Raw genomic sequence first — 27,876 nt, forward strand, 5'->3', positions numbered from 1 at the left:
ACTTGGATTTTAAAAGCCACGACCAACTGTTGACAATCTGCTACGAGCTGACACAATGCAGCCAGCTTATCCCAAACATGCTGATTTTATAGGGTAAGCTGCCAGCTTTACTATTCAAAATTTGTTTTAAACGTTACAGTCTCTATTTTAACTACCAGGAATATCTTAACCATACAGTGGAAATCCTGGCTTGGCAATTATTTACACTGACACTGGTGGGTGAAGTAGTTTTTGCTGGAGGCAAAAAAGAAAATAAAACAAAAACCTTGTCTAGAAAGAGGTGCCTGTTTGACATATTAAGTAATGACATGAGCTGATCTTTGTTATTCACATTCCAACACACACACACATATATATATATATTTCAATGGATTATCATACCCATTCTTCAAAAAGAAAGGATTATGCCCTATCTGCATTAGGACACCTTCTCTAAAGCAGGCTGTAAATGTATGCAAGACACATTTATATAACAACACGTATGTCATTATAAATGCAGATGGAAATACTGAAATGCATTGGAAAACACCTGAGGCTGAAATCTCCACAGGCAGTTTTTGGGTGCTAATTTCTGCAGGAATGCACGGACAGCCTCCTACCAAAATAAAAACCCACGCTGGAGAGGTCTGAGGCTTCCACGCTCTGGGTTTCTTTACTCCAGAGCAAACAGCAAAACAGAGTAGCTATATTGTGGTGAGAAGGCAGCTTCCACAGCTTCCACCCAGATTTGGTAGCGCTCAGTGTAGGCAGATGCCAAGCTTTACCCTGCTCTTTAGGAAACCAGACATCTCATCACAGTCTCCAGAAGCCGACACGGGGGAACGTCTCCCCGGCACTCACGCAGGAACACACCGAGCACTGCGAAGGCTCCGACGGGCACTGCCCCTCAGCTGGCAGGTGGCCGCGGCTCTGCCCAGCATGAAGCAGCCCTCAGGGGCCCATCCGTCCAACCTCTGTGGCCGCCGCATTCTGGGACGATGCTAAGCAGCGAGCCGGTGCCTCCATCCCACGGCCGCCGGCGGAGAGGGGCACGGGCCACAGCGGGGCACGGTGAGTAGCCTGAGGCGCGGCCAGAGATGCCCCCGGCGGCAGAGTGCCCCTCATGGCGAGCGTGGCAGGCGGCCCACGGGCACTGCAGGCGCTGACAGGCTGCCTGCTGGGATCCCTGGTGCTGGGCACGCTGGCAGGCAATGCGCTGGTGTGCCTGGCCGTCCTGCGCTTCCGCCACCTGCGTACCAAAGTCACCAACTGGTTTGTGCTGTCGCTGGCCGTCTCAGATCTCTGCGTGGCCACCCTGGTGATGCCCTGGAAGGCTGTCACTGAGGTGGCTGATGGCTCCTGGCTCTTTGGCAGCCGCTTTTGTGACACCTGGGTGGCCTTTGACATTATGTGCTCCACCGCCTCCATCCTCCACCTCTGCATCATCAGCCTGGACCGGTACTGGGCCATCGCCAGCCCCTTTCGCTACGAGCGCCGAATGACGCAGCGCCTGGCCTGCGCCATGATCGCCATGGCCTGGGCCCTCTCCATCCTCATCTCCTTTGTCCCCGTGCAGCTGCACTGGCACAAAGCCAAGGACAAGAGGCACCCCAGCTCACGCTGCGACGTCAGCTTGAACCGCACCTATGCCATCACCTCCTCCCTCATCAGCTTCTACATCCCTGTGGCCATCATGATCATCACCTACACCAGGATCTACCGCATTGCCCAGGCCCAGATCCGCCGCATCTCCACCCTGGAACGAGCAGGTGGGCAGTGGCCAGCCCATAGCAAGGAGCCTGCCTCCACTCTGCGGAGCTCCCTGCGCAAGGAGACCAAGGTGCTGCAGACCCTGTCCATCATAATGGGAGTCTTCGTTTGCTGCTGGCTGCCCTTCTTCCTTCTCAACTGCCTGCTACCTTTCTGCCAGCCCGAGAACGACCGTGATGGGCAGTCACCCTGCGTGGGCCAAACCACCTTCAACGTCTTTGTGTGGTTTGGCTGGGCCAACTCCTCGGTGAATCCAGTGATCTATGCTTTCAATGCGGACTTCCGTCGGGCTTTCAGCAACCTGCTGGGATGCCAGTGCCTCTGCTGCAGCACCCCCAGGGCTGCAGTGGAGAAGGTCAACCTCAGCAACGAGCTGGTCTCCTACCACCAGGACACCACCTGCCAGAAGGACGGAGCCACTGCTGCCATGCCACCCACCACCATCACAGCCTGGGTGCAGCCCATGCCCCATGCAGTGAGCCCTCAGCAGGAGGACAAAGAGGAGCTTCCCATGGAGGAGAGGCCAGACAGTGCCCCAACACAGGCTATTCCAGACAGCAGCCCAAAGTGTTGTCGTGTGACAGCCACTTCACAATTGGACTGTGGGGCAGAGCTGTCCCTGGAGACTATTAATCCCTTTACAGGCAGACATGAGGAACACTGTCACCCCATTCCAGAGGGATAAGCAACTGCGTGTTTCACACACGGAGCCACCCCACAGGGACAGCTCTCTGCCTCCACGTAAAGTATGCCCATACCCCTGAAAAGTCCCAAACCAGAGGGATGGGGGCCATTGTTTTTACCCCGGGGGGGGGGAGGGGAGGTGTTTGGACTCCATTCCAAAAGCATACATCAACCACATATTGACATCTTCCCACTGCCACCTTCACCCCTCACCTTGTTTTATAGTAGACTGACATTTCCCATATGTCTGTTTGCCCCCATTCTTCAGTCAAACTTGTGATACTGAGAATTATGTAACAACAAAATTTACATAGAAAACTTAATCTTAGATGTAGCTACATTTCTAAAAACAGGGTGTTTTTTTGTTTTTTTTTTTCCCCATCTCATGGTTTCACATCATATAGGTACATACAGGTCTGAAAGTTTTGTTTGGTTTTAGTTCTGGCTTTAGTTCAAAGTTATGTGTGTGGATTTATACAACAGAATCTGTGCTTAGGCTCTAAAAATTGCACAGTTTAAACATCATCTTATGTTGAGTCAGAAGAACGCTCAACACCTGGAAAACCTATCTGCTGTTATGCAGGACCCCAAGCACAGATTCATGTGTTGAACTTTGGAATCAGTGTTTAATGATGTGGACCTAGGCTCTTCATAGCGATTACCCACCTTTCATTTAACATCACCCACCCATCCACCATTTAGCAGCTGACATTCAGCATGCTCAGTGCCTCACCTGGAGAGCAATCCTGAACAAACCCAGTATTTCCTTGAAAGAGATAGATGCTCATTGTTTTTGTTGGTTTGATTCCCTTTGATTATTGTCTCGGTGATCATATATGAACTGCACATGGATTCAGAAGCTAAAGGCTCAATATCAATTTGTTTGAGGATTTTCCTTGCTACATTTCTTCCTTCTTAAACAAATCAGAAAGTCATATTGTAAGAGTGGCAGCACCTTTTATCTCCTCTGAAAGAACAAGGCCATATTCTAGAGCTGCAAGGCATCTCATCTCACCCCGCAGTGCTCCACAACAGAGCCATCCTGGGGATGTCCTGGCACACCGATAAAACAGTCCTGAAGAGCAGCCCCTCGCTGCCTGCCACACTCCTGTCTCTGGTGCGAGAAATTATTGCTCACTGGAGACCTTAACATTTATTTTTATTTTTTAATGTGTGCATTGTCTCATTATCAATGATAAAAACTGTTAATTAATGGAAGGGAGAAATTTACCTTCCCACAAGGTTTGCTCTGCATTTGAGAGCTGTCTGCCCTAACAAGACTTTTGGACTTAATACATATACTGATGAAAACATATATGACAGAACGGGTTGCAGAAACTAGGCAGTGAATGTATTTGAGTAATGTTCTCTTAAGAATAGTCAGCAGCAATGCCTGGTAGCTTTGACGTAAGAAACTATATTTGTGCTAAGAATGGAAAAGACTTTTTGTATCAGTTCTTTTGGTTATGTTTTAAAATAAGGTTCACTAATGGTCAGATTATACCAAGAAATGAATGGTTATTGACTTAAGGAAGAAAACAATTTGGCCTTTACTTGCAAAGCTTACTAAATGGACAGTGTAGAATTGCTCTTTGTAAGTGATTGTGGAGAGATGTCGCAGAATCGTAGAAAGTTTGTTTGCACCTAATTTATAATGGTCTTTATTGATGTGCGGATGATACACACTATGATATTTTTCAGCTGTACAAACTGTTGTAGTAAATAAAGTGTAATGCTCATGTCTGTAACAAACTTCAGAAATAGTGTATTAGAAATTGTTTATAATCAGTTTAAGTGGCATATTACTGAAGGTGCTTCATGTGAAAATTACACTGCATAGCCCTTCAGGCTGCATCTGCAGTCCATTTAATAATAATCATATATAAATGTTGATATTGTATGTATTTTTACTTTCCTAAACCGGGAACGTTCCTGAATGATAACCTCACTACAGCCCAAACAGCTCTCTGAGCAGTAAGTGAGCAAGACCTGTGTTCCTAACAACTTTTCTCATTGATTGACTGTGATTTCTGATTGACATTTTTCTTGCAACAGAGCAAGCTGCTGAGTTACATTAGGTAAGATTCAATTGACACTGTTAGGCTCAAGTGTGATGAGATGTATTAAAATTACTGCAAAAAGCCAAAGGTTCATTTCAGCAGGATTTAAGAGACAAAATTCTTTCATATTTCTATCACTGCAATCCCTTAGAAGACACACTTTCCAAAGCAGAACTTTAGCAGCATTTTATCTGCTTCTGGATCACAACTTCCAAACAAATCACAAATAGTGAAGGTGTTATTTTAGGGACACCTACACAGGGCTATTCCTCATGCACACGTTTTATAACTCAGATCAATAGATACTTCTTTATGCGCTGACCATATGTGAGGTATTTTCCTGCCTGAAAGCAGTTCAGTTCCGTGCCTAGTTCCACACTCACTGTACTATTAACTTCAAGATGACCTAAAAAATATCCTTGGTGTCAAAACAGTCCAACCTGACAGATACCATATCTAAACACTTATTAGCCAATGTTTAAACATGCTAATCAAAACATCTTCCAGCCCCAGCAAAGTATACCTTGCAGGGCTTTATTATGTACACCGACTGCCTTCTCTGCTAAGGCAAATAATTCCTGCTCCCTTTTCCTTCTGGCAGTCGGTGGGAGCAGCAGGCCATGGTAAAGGTCATAGAACAGTTTGGGCCGGAAGGGACCTTTAAGATCACCTAGTTCCAAGCCCCCTGCTACAGGCAGGGACACCTCCCACTAGACCAGGTTGCTCACAGCCCCATCCAGCCTGGCCTTGAATGCTTCCAGGGAGTGGACATTCACAGCCTTGATAGGCAACATGTTCCAGTGTCTCACCGCCCTCACAGTAAAGAATTTCTTCCTAATATCTAGTATTTGATGTAACTGTACACCACATTGAGACACAGTTTTATCTTGTTTTCTAAGCAACACTTTTCACAGGTAAACTACAACACATGCATACACCACTAGATACCGGTTCCATTTTTGTGTTTTGTCTATTGCTTATCTGTTTCCTTTATTATTATTTATTATAATATATGTATGTATAATATAATATATTATAAAACATTTATATTATGTTTTACCTTGCATTATACACAAACCTTCTGAGACTGCCATTTTCTAAGAAGCCTGTTACAGCTGCAGCATTGCCCCAACACATACCTGTTCCAGGAACTAGAAGGGACTGAAAAATCATGTGTTGCTTGTTTGGCATGAGAAAACATGAAGTCTTGTGACATTGCTGCAATTCAAACCTTAGTAACAAAAAAAACCAGTCTCAAAGAAACACCCCATCAGCAAAATCCTAATAGGTAAAGCCTGAGAAGACTAGATTTCCACCCAACCCCCTCTTTCCACCCTTCTACCCATAACCTAGACAGAAATGCCTCTGTTCCACCCATCATCCTTTTCATTCCCAAATGCGCACAAACGTGCAACTACTGCAGAAGGGTTTCCAGCTTCAGCTCTTCCCACACAGCATCGTTCCATCACTGATTTTGAATGATAAACAAAGCAGTACAAAAGAAAACCAAAAGGAAACCATCACCAAAATAAACATGGTTCCACCATCTAAAGTCTAAGCCCTCACTTTACACAGCAAAAACCAGTACAGTCATACAGATGCTCAGATTTACATTTATATAAGCTTTTCAATTCTTCCACTCGGATGTTTTCATGACAGGCACTTCACAGAAGCCTGTGACAGTTCTGTTAGCTTTTACCTATTGCAAAAAGGGGTTCCCAAGTTTTGGAGGAGATAATGCTTTTCCAAAATTAGTCTCCCTCCCCCCACCCTTTATTTCTTCCTAAATGCAGTTATTTGCTATGCTGAATTGAAAATATCAATGTAAAAGAAGCCAAGGTCATACCTCAACCGTACTTATTTTTTTATATCCTCCCAGAACTAAGATGATAACTTAACATTGCATTTAAACCTTAATTTCAGTGAGAAACAGCTGACCTAGGTAGCAAAAGAGAAATCTATTATACCACTCAGTTGTCACAAACATCTGTTGCTTTGCTGTTGCCAAAATCACGCCTCTCGTGTTGGATTTCAGATGCCGCACCTACACACACCACGTTAAGTATATTTCAATTAGTTGACTTTTTCTCAGTAAAAACGATGTTGAAAAATTAATTCTTTGCTCTTCATAAGCTACTTTTTCCCTTAGCCAGGGGGCTGAGAAACACCATTCACCCAGTGCCCCAGGCTCTGGTGCCTGGAAGTGGTTTTCACCATGGTTACGTGACATCCACCACCAAACTCTTCATTTATCTCATTGTTATAATCTAAGTCACTTTTCTGAATCCTCCCGCCTTTCCCGGTGCACAGGGACACACAGCAGGCTGGGTAACGCTGGGTACTGCCTATTCCTCAGAGCTTTCATTTTAAGCACTGGTTTAAACTTACACCAAAGAAATGTCAGGCACAAAGACATTAGAGCACAGATTTTCTCCTAGCATATTTGGCTTTAACAGCTTTCTAGTAATTCAGGTCTGGGCTTGTTATCCTTTATCCATTCTTGCCTCCAATCATTCGAGACATTTTAGAAAACCCTGTGAATGACACCTGGCCTATACCCACAGTCCATATTTTTCTGTGCTAATTATGTATATGATAACTGCCTAACAATGGAACTTCTGAAAATATTAAGAAATATATATAAGAAAGAAGGGAATAAAAGAAAGAAGGGGATAGACTCTTCAAAAAGGTCTGTTGTGACAGCACAAGGGGAAATTGTTTCAAACTAAAAGAGGGGAGACTTAGATTGGACATAAGGAAGAAGTTTCTTACGCTAAGGGTGATCGGCACTGGCGCAGGTTGCCCAGAGAGGTGGTGGATGCTCCATCCCTGGAGACATTCAGGGTCAGGCAGGAGGGGCTCTGAGCATCTGATGGAGCTATAGATGTCTCTGTTCATTGCAGGGGAGTTGCACTGGATGACCTTTAAGGGTCCTTTCCAATTCAAATGCTTCTGTTCTATGAATTACTGGATGAAGATACCTGATTCAGCATTAGAAACTCCTCCGACTCTGACAAGATGAAGAGAAAAAGTGATGCAGCTGGGATAATATAATCAGGTTTTGCACACTTGCTACAATTTTTTTGCTGTTAATAAAGCTGAGTTAATCAGAAGTCATACTGAAAAATGTGACAAATAGTGATGATATGTACTACCTATAGAGAGCTGGGTTTATCTTTTCCTTGGTGGTCAATCTGAAAATTCTCTCCAGTGTTCCATTTAGATTTCAGGAAATAAAAATATGAAAAATCAGAAAGTGAACTATCAGTTTTCCAAAGAACTTAAATAAATTAATGCATAAAATAACAGCACATAAGGTGCTTACAGATGACTGAATCAGTAATACGATCACCAGAAGCAACATCACAGAAAATGTTCTTGGTAAGCATTTGTTAATAGAGGGAAGCAAATATATAACAGAGCTGAGTTTCAAGGCAGCAAACCAGAGATTAGACATTTTGTCTCTTACGTTTTGGATTACGGCGGAACATGAGTGCTGTCAACCTAATAAACTATAATAAATCAATTGATTATGGTAATTAATAACCATAATATTCTCTCTAAGCAAGCATATCACGTAGTATGGACCCAGTGCTTCTGAGCCATGTGTTCTCACTAGACTAGTAAGGTCTGCCTGGCATGCTGACAGCCTCCAGTCTAAAGTTCTTCAAGAGCTTAAAAGAGAAAACAGCTGCACTATCATAACCCAGAGAGCCCTCTGCTACAGTCACTCCCACTATTAAGCCTTTCACTTTTACAGCAACAACTGATAGAAACATTCTGCTATGGCAGGTAGGAAAAAATAATTTACTAACATTTTCAAGAGTATGTTCCTTCTGCAGTGCAGTGGCACTTGGGTACAGGGTCTGTTCCACGTGAGCAGGACATCTGTAAGGAGCTCTGCTTGTGCCCTTTCACACGGCACTTTTTACTGCACTACTCTTGCTATGACGGCAATTCATTTAAGCTTGTTGCAGAAATCTGTGCGGCAGGACTGTGATGAGGTTCTTGTGCTGTATGGCTTCTGGCGCCATCCTGCTGTCTTCTTCACAGCATCACCGAAAGAGCTTGTGAGAAGAGAATCCTTTCAAACCAAATTGTTTCTTAAGTGACAACAACAACAAAAGCCACATTTACCACCACATTCAAGCAAAAGTTTCTCAAGCCTGATGTGCTTCTTTCAAGCACTTTTTATAAGGTAATAGAGACTTCCTTCCCTGCTTTTACTTCCAGTTGCATATTGTTAGGTTCCTGTTTTGTCTTCAAACTTTAGCACCAACCACTGGTGTTCACCACGGGGCAGTCCAGACACCTGAACTGCTTTTGGACCCAGCCTGACAGCGCTTTACCCATACAAAGCTTCACTGAAAACAAAGGCAACTTTTATGGACAGAGCTACAAGAAAAGTTATGCACTACTGATACGTTTCAAGAACCTTCTAGAGCTGGATTTTAACGAGTATTTAGCTAGCTATCTCTCAAGGAAAAGAGAAGACAGCTGCCCAAATGACTACATAATGTGTACCTATATGAGGAACAAGAAAGGAAAATAGAGCAGTGTCAAGCAAACAACAGGATCCAGTTGTGGCACAACTAACTTCATGCTGTTTTCAAAAGCAGGCCAGACTTCCACTAGCCTAGCCACTAATGTTGTACCACTGGCAATTTATGCTACTGAAGAAGCATGAAATAGCTTTACAGTTATTTGTGGTGGAATTCATTTCCTGGAGACAGTGTGCACCTCACCTGCGGTGTTGCTACAATGATACTTATGCATCTTAGCACATCTGGGACTTGACCAGGGAGAAGGAACACAGATAAAGCATAATGCATTTTGTGCTGGGCTGATATCTCACCCAAGACTTAGGTAATCTTGATTACTTACTCACTACTACCATCTCCCTGACTTCCACGTAACATGCAGTAGATGCTTATCTAAATATGCATTACCTTTATTTTTTATCGAAAAAAAATTATGATTTTGCTTCTGAATAATTCCCTTTGTGAATTTAAGTCTAACTTTCAGAGACAAGCAAGCTGGGCAAGGAAAAATTTGAATTGTAGACTTCTTGTTGAGCTTCAGTGGCTGTCTTACTTTATAAAGCTGAAATGAGTATCTTTGGGGTGGCACAAGCCAAGTTCAGCCAGTGCCTCAAGTAATATGCTTCCAAAACATATTCCCTGCCACATACTGCTACAGCCTACAGCCTTACAGCAGAGTCAAGAATTTGTTCTGATAAAAACACTGATTAAAGATTAAAGGAATTTATTTAAAATAAAAATAATATAAAAATAATAATAACCTTGGAGACTGAAGCAGAACAATGCCACAGGGGAAATGTTCATGTAGTTTAATACTACTGAGTACTGACATTAACATTTCAGAGTTACCTAGAAAAATCCTACATATCCATTCAATAAATGCTCATCATACCTAGGCTCAGCTGTAGTGTGGTTGCAATGAAACAGATGTTCTTCCTCACTAACACTATATTCTCACTTAGATTAAAGGACTTCAGTGGCAAAAGATCCCAAGTCTGGCAAGGGATAGGATGGGGTAAGAAAAGCAAAACTCATCATGGCATATCACTCTCATGCATATTATAGCTCTACTTAAACACAGCATCTAGTCGATTTTATTTTTTTAAACAGTTGACATGGGCCATGTATAGCCTGTGTATTCTGCCTTCATAAATATCATTTATTTGTAGGGCAGGGCCAACTTCATCTTTTGATCGCGTATAACTATGTTCTCCCACTGCTTCAGATATTTAGATAAAACCTCAAGGTAAGCATCAAAATAAACACTATTCTACAGTCAAGGCATGCTGTGTGGTGGAAACAGGATATTCATCATTAAGATAATGACATCTTTCATAATTACCTTTTGACGTTTACTCTTCCTTATAAGTCTTCACACATCATGGAAAGGCAGTGTCCAGCCCTCAGACTGCTAGCAGCTTGGTAAAAGGATTAAGCTCTGAATAAACTGAACATCTGAACTTGCTCCAGGTTCAGGTAGGGTACTTGACTGTGATGACAGAAAACATTTCTCATGTTACATTTTTCCCCAAGAAAAATAGAGTATTTGTTAACAAAAAGTATTTTGTTAAACCTACCAGGTCAGTTTGTTTAAAATACATGTGCCATTTAGGTTCTCTGGAATTTTTACTGGAAAAATCACAGATCAGACCTTCTATTCTAGAAATCAACATTTTAAAAAAGTTTGTATTGCAATATTTGGGTTTGAAGCTATCTACTCAAACCATAAGATATTTCTTCTATTTCCAAGAAATCAGCCTTCCACTTATTAATCGTTTGTCAAACAATTACCATTTTTATTTCTTTTTTTTGAGACATGCTTCAGCTTTTACTTTTAATGAAAGCCTCAAGCCCAACATTTTCAGAATGTGAAAATGCCTCACATTTCACAAAAAGAAAAATAAGAAATCCCACCGTGAGCTTTCTTGGCGGTCTGTACGTTTCCTCCCACAGAGGGAGAACAGGGAGCTCATGCTGCAGCACCAGGTTTTGCACTAGCAGCAGCCTGCCATCCTCACACTGTGCCTGCTGCTTCTTGAATAAAATTGCTCTCACACACCATCTGATACAAATAGTCTGCGTTACCTTTTTAATAGCTGATCTGCATCATTTAGCTCTCTCTCTCTCTCTTTTACTCTTTGCTGACTCTTCTCATTTAAATTATGAAATGAAAACCTTTCTTTCCCAGCATACTGGTCACCTCCACCACACTGAGTCAGTAAAGAAATAGTCTTGAGATGCATTTCTTGAGTTACAAAAAACTTCACTTTTCTAAAAGCGTTCCAAAGACTTTTTTTTTCCTTTTGTGTGTCTAAAAGAGTAGAGGCCAATTGAGAAAAAGGAATTAATTTTCATCCCATAGCACTTGCATGGTTTTTAACTTAGAGTATGTCTGCGTGTTGCTAAAACGATAAGGAATGTATTTTCTACCTCTTTAAATGAACTTAGAATAACCAGCTAAAAGTTCTAAGAAAGAATTGGCCTTTTTTGGTATTCCAGTGAAGTTCTCTTAAGCAGTAGTAGCAATCCTTTCTTTCTGTGATTTTCTTCACTATGACAGGGCAGACACTGATTTATTTTGAACCAGCTTAAATAAGGAAAAAGACAAAGCTGAAGCTCAGCCTTTCACAAGGCTTACATTTTTGATTAGCTGATAGGAAAGCCTGGAGTGGTAGAGGTATTTGAGCATGCCAAGCTCAACAAGGGGCGTTGTCAGTGCCTAGGTCAGTCCACTGATCGTAGAATGAAGATATGAAATAGAGGTCACATGGTTTCTCCGAAAGGTGACAATAAATCTTTGACATACATCTGAAAAAGCAAATGAAGAAAAATCCTGTTTTCCTTCCCAAGACAAGAGAAGAATAAGCATAGCAATCTCAACACGTCTGAAAGAGAAGCATCCTCAAGGCAAAAGGCAGATAAGAAAACACTGAATAGGTGGAATTTCAAATAAGAAAAAATACATATGTAGAAAAATTAGCATGTACTTGTATATCTATCTCTTACGCAAACAGTCTGACTAGATAAAAAGCAAGTCAAAGCAAGGAATGAAAATACAGGATGCAGAGAACAAAGCGACTCCTACAGAGCAGTGGAACCACTACCAAAAACCCAAATCACAAAGACCTCCTGAATCCCACTGTGAAAAGCAGCACTGGAGAACACCAGATGTGAGACTCAGATCAGCTTGTGAAAAAAGAGCCTGCAGGAAGGAGAGATGGAAAAGGTGGTTAACATCCTTTGTTAAAGCCAATGAATTAGGGGCAATATCGTATTCTGGGGTGATTCTGAAATGCCCTACACTGGTCTGGCCACCAAGAGGGCATTCAGCAGCAGCAGCATCTGGTAACTGAAAGACAGGCAAATTTTAAACAGATTCTGCAGCATAAGAAACTGTAAGTCCTCAAATCTCTGATCAATACTACAAATTTTCCTTAACATTTCTATCATTTTTGCAAAAATCAGTCTTCTTAAATGAAAGGTTGGGTAGAACTTGTTGGCACCTTATTGGCATAAAAGAAAAGAATCTGCTCACAAACAGACAGAAAACCCAGACAAAGGCTTCACTCTGACCTCGGAGAAGTGCATAAGCAGGTTCTAGAAGAGACTTAAGAGGAAAATAACATTTCAGCAAGGAAGTTCTTGTTTCATTTTACTCCAGCTGTACTTTCCTGTTGGAAACAGGACACAAACCCCCAGATTTCAGCTGTCTGCAAGTGAAATTTGCTAACAACATATTAACCTTCAAATAATCTTACAAGACCTCCCAGCAGCCATGCTTATTCACCAGCTTGTGATGGAGGATAGATGAAACATGCTTAGTGACTTTGCCTTGAAGCACTCTATAGATTGGAGAGCTGGGTACCCTGCAGGGTAGGCCTAAACTGCCTTTCTGCTGGGAGAAATTGAGACATCTGTCTCCTCATGGCTCTTCAGCCACCACTTCTTGTCTTTTACACCATGCAGAGCTTGGCTTGTTCTGAACAAAAGCAGAATGAGCCTCCCAATTACTTGTCTCCCTGTGGACAAATTTATTACCACATAAAATGATTTTGTTCTCTTGAACCAAAAGCAAGAAATCTGAAGATTGTCATCTCAGACAAGTAGGTTAAACACAGCTATGTTCATGTTGTGTATTTAAATTCAGATTTATGAATCATCATTCCTTATACCACCCACTTCTCTGAAAAGGAACTTTGGATGACAGGACCGGAGACTGCGGCTACTTAACACCCACAAAGCAAGGCTATTCTTGCAACAATTATTGCTGCAATCTTATGGGCTACAGTAAGAAGAATAAGTATTATTCTTCCCACTGACTGGAACTCAACTGAATTTTGAAAGATCAAAACTCTGAAGTCAGAACCCTAACCCAATTGCCTGTACAGTATCTTCCATGTGGGTGAAGTGGCCTACAAATGGAAGAACCTTTTTTTGTCCAAAGAGTTAACAAAAAATAACACCAACAACCACCAGGATAATTCACCCACTAGTAAAATAACTGTGATTAAAGCTATGGACTGTGCTTCTGAAATGGAAAGATGCATAAGGAGACAGCTTTACACAGTGATTGAACGACTTCTATTGCTGTATTTTCCCTCTTAGTTCTTTCCTTCTTTAAGTTAATAAGCCCACAGCTTAAAATATTTCATCTGAAGTCATATGCTTTAGGTTTGTAGCGTTCTCACTGTGCTTCTGCCCTCATTCCAGTTGATCTTTAAGATCAGTGCTTAAAACTGCATACAACATCCCAGTCAAAGGCTGGCTTCAAGCATCTTATGAGTGATACTCTTGATTCCACCTGCCTCTTTTGCAGTTACATGACAAATGCCTCCCATTCAGCTTGTGATTCTCCACAGCCTCACATAGGTTTCTGCAGAGGTGTTATTCAGTCAGCATTCCTCATCCTGGAGATGCACAGACCTGTATCCTGCACTCCTCTGCACTGAGCTGAATCCCATGTTTTAGACTGCTTGTGAGAGTCCTTATGTCGGTTTCAATCCAGATTCTAGCCTGACTCCAAACTGCAATCTAACCCAGAACATCTGTAATTCTTCCCAGTTTCTCCCTGCACAAGTCACACTATTTACTTAAAAGGACAGGGCCATTAACTTCCAAGAGCTTTGTTTCAGGTTCTCAGTAGATGCAATCAAGTATCTCTGTCCTGGTGTACAGGTGAGGGGGAGGAAAAGAAGTTAAAAACCAAACCACAGCAGCAACACAGGCTAGATTATTATTATTATTGCTACTAACTGCAAACAGAACAAAAGGATACAGAGACTTTGGTAAGAATTAGTGTTTTTTTCCCCACATGTTGTCATGGTTTTGTGATTTCCGGTTATTGGTATTCCACATCATAACATCATGTAGTGGATATACCTGGTTCTCAGAAGAGAAGGACTACTACATTCCCCACGGCACTTTGCTCCTCTGTTACCATTTTCCAGCTGGAGGGAAAAGGTAAAAGCTCGCAGTATAAAAACTTGCAGATCACGAGACCTCGTCCCTTTTTCCGCCGTCTCTCGTCTTGGCAGCACCTCGCTCTCCAGCCGTCTTATCGTCGGTAGTAGAGTAAGGCCTACCTTGATTTTGGGACATTCTCTGTATTGGATTTATCAGCTTAAATTGTAATTCTATTGTATTATAGTATGTTGTTTTGCATTCCGATATCTTATTTAGTAAATTAGTTTGTTTCTCCTCAGATTGTTGCCGCTGTTCTTTGCTCTCAGGGCCATCTCCTTACCCTTTTCCCGGGGTGTGGACCCGTGGATCCCCTGTCCCCTTTGTCATGGGACGGGGCCAAACACCCATAAACTGTTGACACATGTCCACCAAAACTGAGAGAAAATTGTAGCATATGCAGGAGAATTAATACAGAAGTAATCAGTACTGAGAACTGACATCCACTTTACCACAAAAGCTGAACCTCAATCATGGAGGAAAGTGTGCAAATAGGTACCAGGAGAACAGGTGAAAACCATTAGGGAAGATACAATTACCACATGGGAACTCTAAGTAGTCTTTCATTGTTTCATTTTATTTCCTCAATTCCTCATCAGTAATAACTAGTATGTGACTCAAAGCTGTCCGAAGCGAAGTACAACAGTCAAGCATTCACTAAAACAGTTATTTTCCTCCAGATCTGATATGCTTAAGATAACCTGCTTTAAAAGGGATCTCAGACATGAGGCAACTCCATTTCACATTGCATAAATGATACCAAGAATGTGGAAAATGGAGGAGGAGCTCAGTGTAATAGAATATAGCAATTACAGGTGGTCAGACCTTAATCTGAACGCAGCACCATGGTTTGGTGGACAAATAAGCTGAGGCACATGATGTGCCTTACGCTCAGTGGAGCCACAGAGGATCTTAATAGTCACAATGCAGTTCATTATGGTGCCTCATGGTACCCACATCCCTAGGTTGGATGCCAAGATTCCTCCTGCAGCCCATGGGAGGTCCTTAGGGCCCATGAAAGGGATTTACACAACCCAGCATGCCGAGCAGAGCGCCGTGCTCAGCTAACAGCAGCTAAGTTTTGTCCTGCAGAGGTAGTTACATACATAACTCCAGGACAGAAGGAGCTACTGGCTTCTACTTGAGATTTTTGGTCATAAAGCCTCTCCTATGGCTTGTTGTCATTTTATTTCCTTATCGAGACCCTCTCTCCCCCTGCTGTTTCCTGCTCCCCAAACAATCAAATAGGGAAAGTGATATCACCATGCTTTAAGTATTAAATGCAGCTGGGAAATAGAACCCCCACACCCCAGTTTTCCCCTGAACTGGAGAGAGGACTTCACATCCTACACCTTGGGCAGCTATTCTCAATCTCTGCAGAAAGGGTTTTTTTTTTAGGACTTAAAGACTAACGAGTCAGTATCAGCCTCCCCATTGAATCCTGCTGGACAGCACTCGCTCAGTGCAGAACAACAGCTCCATCAGGAAAGATTAGAGGGCTCCTGGAACTCCTGAAGCCCCGGGGTAATCACGGCACGCCTTTGCCAGTGCTGCTTCTCCAAGCCAGGTCCCTGCCCTCAGCCACCGGGGCAGCCGCCCACGAGCCAGGCTCGGAGGCAAGCAAAGCACCCTTGCATCCAGCTGACATAGGCACAGATCGCCCAGGGGAGGCAGGGAGGGAACCACACTTAACCCAAACAGCCACGCGAAGCCTTAGAACAGATGTGTGAAAGCCGACATCTACGTGCCTGGGTGCAGCTGGCTCCCACAGCTCCCAAGGGCACCGCTTCCCGGGGCTGCAGCCGCACGTCTCGCACGGACGGTGCGACACCAGCTGTGTCACTAGGTGTCCCCCTCGGGCCGCGCACGGCTGTCCCGAGCCGAGAGGACGCAGCCCGGCTGGGCTCCGCCCGCAGCTCTGCCCCGGGATAACGGCACTGCTTCACGGACCGCCCCACCGACGGAGAGAGATGCTGTAGGTATACGAAGGGATGCGCGCATCTACACGTAAAATTCCCACGTTAAGGAAAATAACGCCCCTAGAATTCTCCACTTTGATACTTCTGAAGTGAGAACTCTAATTCTAAACCCACTCAATTCAAAGGCAAAGCCATTTCCGAGGGAGCTGCCCGCAGAACCGCCGCCGCCGGACGGGACCCCCTCCCCGCCCCAGCGCCAGGATCCCCGAGCGGAGGGGGCGGGCAGAGCCGGCGGTCCCGGACAGCCCCGCGTGTCCCGGGGGGGCCGGCCGGGGAGGGGCGTGAGGGGGAAGCAGCCCCCGGCCCTTGATAACCCCCGCACCCGGCCCGCCGCCGCCAGCCGCTGCCGCGCCGTCCCCGCACCTGTAGCCGCCCGCCGCGCACCGTGAGTTGCCGGGGAGGCCGGGGGCCAGCAGTGCCATGGCGGGGGCGGGGGAGCGGTTCGATGGGAGACGCGGGGGGGGCAGCTCGGTCCCCAGCTGGGTTTGGCCGCCCTGATGCTGCGGGCTCCCGGCCGGCCGGTCCCGGGCCGCCAGCGAGAGCGGGGCGGCGGCTCCCGGCACCGGGACGGCCGCCCCGACAGCCGCGTGTCTCCGCAGGGCGCGGGGCATGCGGCGGGTCCCCCGCCAGTTCGCGCCGTCGCCGAGGCACCGGAGGAGGCTCCCGCGGCGCTGAGAGATGAGGCTGCCCCTGGCCCTGCTGGCGCTGGCCGCGCTGGGGGCCGCGGGCGGCGGGCCGGGGCAGGAGGCGGCGCCGGCAGGGCACTTCTCCACGCCGGAGCAGCACCGGTGCGGCTGGGAGGTGCGCCGGGCGGAGGGGAGCAGCGAGCTGCGGCTGAGCTGCCGGCCGCCGGCGGGCCGCGGGGCGGAGCAGAGCTGCGTGTACCGCGGGGAGCCGCGGCGCTGCCCCGCCTACGGCGCCCGCAGCCGGCAGTTCTGGCGGCAGATCGTGGCCCGGCTCCGCCGCCGCCGCCGGCCCTGCGCGGAGGGGGGCCCGCTCAGCGCCCGCTTCTGCGGCCCGGGCCGAGCGCCGCCCGAGGCACAGCTGCGCCTGGTGCCGCCCGGCCCCGGCCCCACCCCGCCCGGCCCGGCCTCCGCCGAGCCCTCCCCCCAGCAGCTGGCCGAGACCTACTGCGCCCAGCGCTGGCACTCGCTGTGCAGCTTCTTCGCCGGCTTCTGGCAGGGCTGAGCCGCCCCGCCGCAGCCGCGGCCCTCGTAGCCCCCGCCCTTCCGCTCTGTCAGTTTTTCTATTTTAACCTTTCTCCCCCAATAAAGTGCCAACTTTGATAACACTCTGGAAGCTCGCGTAACTCCTTTCGCCCCAGAGCCCGCAGTACGGCAGCGAATGGCAGCCGGGAGCTGGAGAGGTTTGGGGATTGGGGCAGCGCAGTGCGGAGCGCGCTGAAGTTTGCACAGGAATTAAAAAACCACAAACTTATGTAGCGGGTTCAAGGTACAGTGAAACTACCCGGCTAAAAGCCAGTGGTACCAGAATACGGCACAAAGATTTCAGCGTGTAGCTCTAGTGAAGCTGCCTTGCTCGCACAGATCTGTCACAGGCAGAACAGGCTGCCCAGCCACGTTCCTACAGAGCAGATCAGGTCAAACGAGCACAGACAGAGGTGAGAGAACAGCTGCAAACAGACAACCTCAGAGCAGCTGAGTTTGTCCCAAACGATGTGTTGGAAATGAGTGATGTTTTACCTAGCTAACGAGCTATTGCCAAAGCTGCGTTCCCCTTTACAGGAAAATACTTTTCTCACCTTGCATCTGGATTATACAGAATACCAAGAGACATGCACTCAACAGGCTTTGAATTCAAACTGCTGAAAACTGAAAGTACCGGTGTCTCTAAGATAGGGACCTACGTTCTTGTCACTTAGGAAACATCATCTACTCGTGGCCAGTAAGATAACAAGTGCTTCCTAGTGGTTACAGCAGTTCAGGAGGAGCACGGCCGCACCGTCTGGCTGCTGCCCAGACCACAGGTGCAGCTGCTGCCTGCTCACATCGCCCACTGAGGGCCAGAGGTACCAGCATGGACCACAACAGCCCAGGTCTTGCAAGACTTTTCCAGCTATCCCTCTATTTTCCTCCATTCAGCACAAGTAAGAGCAAAACAGCAGGAATTAGGCTGATTTTATCATTGTCTCTCTTCAGATACATCCTTGCACCACACAAGTATCTTTTCTTTGAAGCAGACAAATTGCCTTACAAAGGAGGAGGAGGGGTTTGAGATATTAAACACCTTATCCACTTACTGAAGTAGAACTCCGTGGTCCATTTTGATGGAGAACGTTCAGGCTTCCTTCAGTCTTGATTTTTCATTTAGACATTCCACTCTGATCCTTCAAGAAAAGGAACAGCAGTTTCTACAGCACATGCCTGCCCCGCATTATTTACAACGGTGGATGACATAATTCCACCTTTTGATACAAGGAAGTAACGTATCACAGAGGTTTGATTCTCACAGCTAAGCTGGTGGCTTGTCTGTTAGGATGAAGCGTGATCACACCTCACAGCTGTCTACAGACACGATGCTACTGAGTTAAAACAGGATTTCAAAAGGCCAGCCCTCCTCGGCTGCCTGCAGGCTGTCCACCCGGCACATTTAGATACCTGCACTCCTACACAGCCCTTAGTGCCTGGCCATCAGTGGGAGCACCTGCAAGCTCTGCGTGGTTTTAAGGGTGGCTGGGAAGAGACCACCAAGAGGCAATAAGGATCTGCGCAGTGGCTCCCACAAGAGGTTTGGGCTGCTGTATACATCTCTTTGTGCCAAGGCATTTTTCTTTACAGCAAATAGCTTGGATGCTCCTCAGCAGCACTATGCAAAAGGCTGACTGTAAATGCGTAACTCGCACTTCTTTTTTTACATTCTATCTCACTTTTCCCTTATAACATACAACCAGCCATACAGCAGGCTAGTGGCCATAGCATTGCATGCTCTCTTGCAGTAATATGCAGCTTTGTTTTACTTCCATAGCAATGGCACAGAAGCTTTGTGCAGTGCCTTTAGAGCTTGTGATTCATACTATCAGATGCAAAGGTGCAACACCATGGCAACTGATCTGCTAATCCACATCACACTCCATTTACAAAACCAACTAGGAATTCTGAACAAATACATTGTTTTACCCTTGGAGGAAGAGAAAGAAGAGGATCCTTGCTCAGTGCTTCACTGCATTATTCCCCTTGTTCTCTGAAAGAGCACAAACTATTTCCTACACATCACAAAATAATGAAATATAACAACCCAAGAGACCATATTCATTTAATCTACTGTGGCTAATAATACCAATGTCCATAGTTGAATAGCAACAAATGCTGTGTTTTTGTACCTCAGGTGTTGCAGATCCCAAAGGATGGAAAACCAGTCAGATCTGTAGAAATAGAAGGGGAGTAGACTTTTGCCTCCTCAATCAATCAATAATATTTTCATCTTTCTCCTATGATGAGGTAGTAGCTGACCGCAGACATTAAGCCAGCCAAGCACAGGAAGGATTTATAGCCAAGATCTTCACCTCCACTGGAATCTGTTCCTTTCCAGCCCCACCACAACACAAGCTTGTCATCCTCCCAGATCTAACCCAGACACCCAAGTCTGTCCAGGCCTCCACTGCAGCCAGCCTTACCTCTGCTCTCCCACAGCAGCTAGGCTCGTCCTTCACCACCTCCCTGATTCCTAACTTGGGTGGCTCCTGCCATCTCATCCTTCCCTCTTCAGTTCTTTCTGGCCAGGGCCTGCATCAAGAACAAGAAGCCTGACCACAACACTAGAGCCCAGCCCTGGCTGCTCTCCCCCACGGGCCCTATGAGCTGTGCTATCCCAGAGGCAGGGGATCCCAGGCACCGCTAACAAGAGGGCACTTCCCCACAGGCAGCTGCAGGTGCCCTTACCGTCACAAGGGTGCTGCCAGCTAAATCTGTCAGGATAATAGAGCTGTCTTTCAAGGAAAAGCATGACTTATCTTTAAAAATAAAAAATCAGTGTAGTTTGTAGCTTCTGGATTTTGAATACTAGAGGCTACACATTTTTTCAAGTTTTCAGGATTAAGAAAATCATCTTTGTCCCATATTGTACACAATCAAAATTGTTTTCTTGCCTGTGGTTGCTCAGTAAAGATGGCAACCAGTCTGAATTCGCATGCATTTAATGAGGTTATACAAACAAACAAGTATCTCAGTGTCTCGAGTTTCCAACAGGATTACAAGAGCTGGCAATATCAATTTTCCTTAGGAGAAAAATCAGTGATGCTGAATCCTAGCATGTTTGTAGTGCAGCTGGCTTTGCCTGTGGTTTTTACACATACAGACCCTTAAGCTTAATAAATAGCAAGCCAAAAGTCTCTTTCACCCGTTTCTGATTTTGGAGGTACAATTACAACACGTTACTCTAATTTGTGAGGTTAAAAAGACAGCAAGCTGTCTTGCCGCTTGCAGCAATCCCTGCCTATGAAGTGACACCACAAGGTTGTTATACAAAAGGTTAATATACAAAATAAATCTTTCTCCAATAACTGAGCAGAGCTGAACTAAGAACAGGCATCTGCCAATGTTTTGCACAGCGGTGATATCCACAGCGTCGGCTGCTTTAGGGCTCACCATGGCTGTGGGTTGCTTTAAAGCATTTCTCTTTCTCTAAGTCAGTTTGGCACCCCGTGGGTTAAGTCTGGAACAAGGTGGGAGAGCAGTCCAGTATCCTCGAAAGATGGCTCTGCCCTAGCTGGACAACGTTGCCATCTATCTATTCTTGGTTTTTAAAAGGGAATTGAAATAAGCCAATGCATACCAATATACTGCAATTCAGAGTACAAGTTGCAATTTAAGGTGCAGTTGTTATTGAGCTGTCATAGGCACGCTTTAAATACTTACAGATTCAACTTACCAGGCACTGCCTTCTGCACTTTCAGTGTATCAGAATTGCTCCATTTGGTATTACTGTTTCCTACGTGGGTTTGAGCACAACCTGCTCTGGAAGGATCCCATAGGAGGATACTGTGTCTGTGGAGACTTGTGCAACTTAAAAGCAACCATTAACAAACAGTAAGACAGAGGAACAAAGAAGCAAGTGAGATCTAGTTGGTTAAAGGAACCTTAAATTTCTGGGAATTCCTCTTTAAATGACTCCAATGTATTCCAGGCTCTCCCTTGTGCCTTGAGCCCTTTTCTGGAGCCCACTGTACAGCAAAGCAATGCAAGTGAATGGCAGGCTTTGTGGTTTTGCCAAACACCAAACTCTTTCCTTTGTAATAATTTGGATTTATAAGAATTCCAAGCTCAGTACATTAAAGTGGTTACATGAAAGAGGCTTTTACCCATACAGTATTAAAGAGCTCAGATTAACTCTCCCCACCCTCACAGCCTTTCGTTGCGTGGGAGGGATCTGAATACAATCACATATAAAATATCTGCAGCTTTAGAAACAATTCCGTGTTTTGGGCTTAACCTCGCTTGGTACGTGCCATGCTTTGTGCAGCGCGTACACTCCATGCTGGCTGCTGTGAAGGCAAATATTTTGCCCAGTTTATTTCAGGCATTCAGGAGGTTAATGCTGCCATGTTTCCCCAAGGGGGATGAGGGCGTGAGAGGGCCAGCAAGAGGCAGCAGCTTGGTCTCCATTCCTGCGGTGAATAGCGGCCTGGCCTGCCCGCCATGCTGCGACTCCACTCCTGGCTCCAGCCTTCCCACAGCAGAGCCCCAGTGGCCCCTGTGACAAGTGCCGCGGGCCCACCTGCATGGTCTCGAAGACCAGGGAAACACACAGATGCCTATTTGACAGCAACAATATCTGTGTGTTCCAGAGCCCTGTCCTCGCTGCTGGTCCTCACACTCTGGTTGGGTGCTCATGTTTCTGACTGCTGCCAGTGTGCGCGTTGGGAAGAGGGTTCTGCTGCCTGGGGCCAGCACCACTGCCGTGTGAGTGGCTCGCTTACACTTTGCTCTAGGAAACATGATAGAATAAACATGTAAAACTACTGAGTATGTAGAGCTCACCTGTTCGGTTTTGTCTTGTGCCCTTCAGAAGTGTTCTGTTACAAATGAACCACAGCGAATAATTCTGATGTTAGTTCGATTTTACACCCACTGCAGAGCTACTAGATCAACAATAGAAGTTTTGCGTTCACTGCTCAGAGGAATTTTTTTTCCAATAAAAGACATCAAAATCCTAAAACATAGAATTGATCTACTTCAGCACACGCAGTAAACTGAATATAAAGCAAAAAGTCATGGATCTTTTTCTGCAAATCATAACCAGAGGCACTATTTGGTCTGAGCAGACCTATTGCAGTCAGTATCTTTTGTTGCATGAGTAAGTGAAGGTCTCAGGTCCCAAAACCTCTATATGATTTAAATTGTTGAGAAACAACAAAAAATCCAACAGTAATACATTTTTTTAAGATTGTGCTTGGAACTACGAAATATAAGAGACATCATCCTCTGAGTTAAGTTAGTGAAAAGCTGGGGACGGAACCCTAGAGGCTGACTTTTTGAAGCTGTTTTTCCTTTCGACTAAAAAAAGTTCTGTTTCCTTCCCAAAGTCACAAATAGCAGCAATATGATTTGCACTAACAGGAATAAATCTAGCCTCAACTCCTTGCGTTTTTTGTCTCCTTTTTTAAGAAGAAAACCTTTCAAAATTGTGAATAAATGTATCACGTTTTCTTTTGATGGGAAAAAGGTAACACGACAGCCACACAAGGGAGTATTATTTCGTGTTAGTTGAGACAAGATGTTGAGGGTTCAGAGCTGATCTTTTGTCTCTGCTCAAAGACAAATGGTATAAAATTTATATGCATGCTTCTGTCCTGACAGCAAAAGGGCTTCGACACGACTCTCACTGAGAGCTAATGGCTCTTTGGGATTCTGCTCTCTAAAGTACCCCGGCATGAAATGGTCCCTTGCGATTCATCCCCTGTTAATAGCAGCTCCAAGACTACGGTCTCGCTCTTTTTTTTTTTTTTTTTTAAAGTTCTATTATCCCCAGCTGAAGCTGCCTGTGTTTTCATTGGATCTGAGGCCATGTAGCGTGGACGCTTTCTCCCCTCCGCTCTATTCTCTCGCAGCCCTCGGCAGACACTGAGGCAAACTGAAGGCCCTATTGAGAGCAGGGCCTGATGTCATCCCACCCAGAGAGGGGCCAATGAGCACTCTCCCGCAGCCAACACAGACAGCCAGAGATGTGCATATCAACGGCATCTTAATAGCTTCGGGGGGCTTTTGAAATCTTTATTAGTCCACAGTAAACAGCAGAGGTAATGCGACTGTTTGTTGCAATGGACCCATAGCCAACTACTTGACAGTGCCATAGTCATGCAGCAGAACTGCACCTGCAAACAAAAAAATGCTTTGGTTTAAGAAGTTATTGTAGACCTAAGGGAGACAAAGTCTCCTATTTTCATCTCTGGGAGATGAAGGCAGCTCCACAGACAGGGCCAGCCGTGTACAGGACACACACGTGGGGACAACACAGCACTGGGCCACCAAGAGGCCCTGGGCTGACTCTGCGAGCACCAGGCTGGCAAGGGTAGCCCAAATCGCCTGGCGCTGCTTCAAGCAGGGCATGGGCCCACCCTGGGGCCAAGCCATGCTAGCCAGCTCTGGAGAACACACATCATCTAACCTTAAATTGGAATGGTAGTGAGTGCAAAAGCTAGAGTGGGAAGATCATAAGATGGTGCTAGAAAAAGTCATTATTTCCTGAAGATGAATAGCTAATTTGCTTTTTACTATTACAAATTCCAGGTAAGGACTGAGTACATATAATTACTGTTTGTAAACTTTAAAAAGTGTTTTTTTGGACATCATCTCTTTCCTGTGAACCCTGAAAATCCCTTTCACCACGTGACTCATGCAATTAACTCGGCCATCTCTCACCGGCAAACCAAGGCTGAGGAACATTGCTTACGCCATCAGCTCCCACTGGCAGAAGCTGGCCTTGCAACTGAAAGAGCCAGCCTTGTCCTTCTCCTGTCTTTATCTCTCTTCCCTGTTTCTTTTTTCTTTTTAATGTCAGTGCAAGCGTTTATGCAGCTTTATTACAAACAAGATCAGGGATCCAACCAAGGTTAAAGCACTGTAGGGTGAGGGAAGTTTCAGCTGGATCAGTTCCTCCAGCAGCAGGGAGGTCATCACACAGGAGATGAAGTGAGGGTCCAAAGCCAGACAAGCATGGCTTTCAGCAACAGTACTGCTGAAATCTCACTGAAAATGGCTGTAAGTCTACAGCACAAGCAGTTCGTGTCTTACAACAGAAGGCAGTTAGGAGCGCACAAAGATCCATTTATTTACCTTTCCCTAAACCTAGTCTGAGGAAAGGGTGATTTGAGATTAGCTAACAGAACTGTGTCCCTTAGCATCACAGATCTGTATGATTCAGAATCATACAGAACACTCAGAGTGACCCAATATAGCTTCCAAATTCTGCATGCACATTTCCTAGTGGCTGTAGAAGAGACCAGGCTGTTCCCAGCAGCACCTCAGAAAGATTGATGCCACAGTCATCAGAGAAACAGGACTTGGGTCGTGTCACCCAGCAGTGATAAGACAAACTCCCTGGAGACACAAGGACAGAGCAGCAGGCCTGACACTGGAGAGTTTTACTGCAGTTAAGTTGTGCTTGGGGTGTGGATGGAGAAAGCTTTGTTATAATTGCTTATCATCTGTATTAGAGGAACACCTGAAGGGCCTAACTGGGATTAATTACATAGATCTTTGTAGAGGCAGTCCTTACACCATAAAAATTTGCAACCCAAGAAGAAAACATGGCAAGAAAGGAAGTACAAAATACTTATTTTTGAGGCAGTTTTAAGGTGTTCCAGTGGATTCTCTCTATGAGCCAGAGATTGAACTCAGCTCTTCTGAGATAGGCTTGGACTCTGATTTCCCTCTCTCTAGGGCAGTTCACAATCAGAACAAAAAACAACAAAAAAAGACCATTTGGAGCTGAAGGGAGACTCCTAGAAAACAAAGTGGGATTGCTACTCCGAATGTCTGCATAATCTGTTTTTTGTCAAGAAAACCCACAGTAGGCTGTAGTGAAAAGCATCAAAAGCTGTCATAGACAGGAGGCAAAAAAGCTCAGCTCACCATACATACTGCTGAATGAAATACTAGTGCTACAATAAAAGGCAAAACAGATACACTGGTGCTCAACAGCAAGATGAAATGATTGATTGTGCATTAAATTGCACACAGAGACACAGCTTTCTACTCCTTCATTTAATACCTGCAGTTAACTCCTGCAGACGCTTGTGGCAGCTGTTCCTGGGCCCCTCGCAGAAGCGCTGACAGTTCAGAGGAGCAAGGTACCAAGCTTTGGAGCATTCCCACTTCCCTACTGCAGCAAAGGGGCACAACCATCTGGTTTTGGCCTCTGGTTCTAAAGATCACCAAACATCTGAAATCTTCATTACAGAGAACTGACTGTAGTTCTGTTCACCTTCCATCTGTAAATGCTCTGAATTGCATTATCTGGGTTCGGCTTGGGTTAGAGCTTCTCTCTTTTAACACAACTTCTGTGGGCTCTGATAAAAGTGCATTGGTTATTCAAGTTGATGCATATGTGTACACACACACACGTCCAAGCTCGTCCCCAGTGAAGCACAACCTTCCTCAAGTGAAATTAAGAGTTTACTGCAACTGCTGTTGCTCTTGGTTAAGATTTTAACTAGAAGAGGTCAGACCAAGAGGTATGATTTCTGCCAGGTCTCTTAAACCAATATATCTGCACCACTGCCAACAGCGGCTGAAAAATGGCAGGATGTAAAAGGGAGAAAGCCCCCCACAAAAATCTATTAAAATGAGCCACAAACACAATACCAATGTGGAAAGTCAGGGGGATATGCAAATAGCCACATGTCCCAGAAACCCTAATCCTATCAAGAATGCAGAAGATGTTAATTTGACCATCTTTCACAGCTCATAAATCTATCTGTAGCAAAGCCAGGCTGCCAGATGTCATCAAGTAGCACTTCTTTGATGCTGGCACTTTCAGCATAGATGCTGATCATGCCTCAGTAAAGACCAATAGAGAGCATTGTATGTGTGGCCTTGAGAGCAGCTTCTCACATTTTGCTACAATAGGGGAAAACAGTGGGAAATGTGAATGACTGATTGTCAGAACTGGTGGTCTCCCTTGTGCTGGTTTCCACATATAGAGCTATAGAATTCCCATTCGTTTTACAGTGTTAATATGCAGATTACTGTATCTTGTTCTTAACAATTAATGGTATATGCTTCTCAGCTTAATTTCTTGAATTCTAAATTATAAATATGAATGGAGACATAGTTCCCTTCTCAGAGACAGATATTCCTTATTCTGAAACTGCTTAAAACACCAAACAGCTTTGGCACGATCTTACTCTCATGCTTTTAACATCAAGAATAGAAATATCTTACTTCAAAGCAAGTACAGTTCTCAAAATTAAAGACCTCTAGAAATACATACACACATTTATCCTACCCAAATACAAGGCTGGAAATTGTCCAGTGCAATTTAGGTTCTTTATTACCAACCCAGATCAATTTATTTTGCTTTCACAGGTGTGTACAATAAAGAGCAACAGTGGGTGTTTTTGTGTGAAGGTCTTACCTAGGAGTAACCTGGACAGATCCTCCTTCCATTCAAACTGGAATGCCTTTCAGCTTCTTGCTGGATCTTGTGGTTATCTAAGCTCCAGACTGAACTACTTGGGTACACAGCTTGGCTGGAAAAAGAAACCAGGCAAAGTTATGGAGAACGCTGCAGAGAAACAACTGGAGAGAAAGAGTGGACTTTCCATCAATACAGATGGCATTGGGCTGACTGCTAGCCAAAGACCCAGAGATCCTGATGGAAATTATGCTTTATCTGGGACTTGTCCATTCCTGCCACATGCCATTAGACGCCCTGCTGAGCCCCTGGGCTGAGCTCGGGAATTGCCATTGCAGCCAGACTGTATGCGCAGCCTTTTCTCTGCAGGGCTATGCACTGAATCCTGGTCTGATGTCCATGTAGCAATAACAACACAACGATGCTTGTTAATCCTCTTTAGGGAGCACTGTTAAATTAGAACTAGTTCAGTTGGAAGGAGCCTACAAAGACTGTGTACAAGTAGATAAAGGAATTCCACTAGGTTGAAAGAGAGAAATGCTACGAAATCAGAATAAATTTTTTAAACTATATGACACATATCATTAATTTGCTTGGGGAATCCTGGTTACATCTTATGTCCAGAATTAGATACAAAAGGACAAGTAAATTGCGTCGGAGTTTGTCCCAGTTCATAACTTTACAGTATTGGTACTGCTAAATCAATAAACATAGTTCTGATTAATTTTTCTGAAAATACTGAAATTCTGAGACAAATGCATGGGATTTTATCCTGCTTACACATACAAGAACATTCGTCATTCTAAAACC

The 27,876-nt window shown here is 45.0% G+C and overlaps 1 protein-coding gene and 1 long non-coding RNA gene across 2 annotated transcripts; one reads left to right on the forward strand and one right to left on the reverse strand.

Moving 5' to 3' along the window:
- Positions 808 to 2,467, forward strand: LOC110400203 (D(1)-like dopamine receptor). The gene has a single exon (XM_021399916.1). The coding sequence runs from the start codon at positions 1,103 to 1,105 to the stop codon at positions 2,432 to 2,434; it is 1,332 nt and encodes a 443-aa protein (XP_021255591.1). The 5' UTR covers positions 808 to 1,102; the 3' UTR covers positions 2,435 to 2,467.
- LOC110399281 lies at positions 8,300 to 11,854 on the reverse strand. Its single transcript, XR_002439068.1, has 3 exons — positions 11,673 to 11,854; positions 10,377 to 10,523; positions 8,300 to 8,560 (listed from the first exon to the last, which is right to left on the reverse strand). It is a non-coding gene; the product is annotated as an uncharacterized LOC110399281 (long non-coding RNA).

Source organism: Numida meleagris, chromosome 5 (assembly GCF_002078875.1).
Source record: "Numida meleagris isolate 19003 breed g44 Domestic line chromosome 5, NumMel1.0, whole genome shotgun sequence".
NCBI lineage: Eukaryota > Metazoa > Chordata > Aves > Galliformes > Numididae > Numida > Numida meleagris.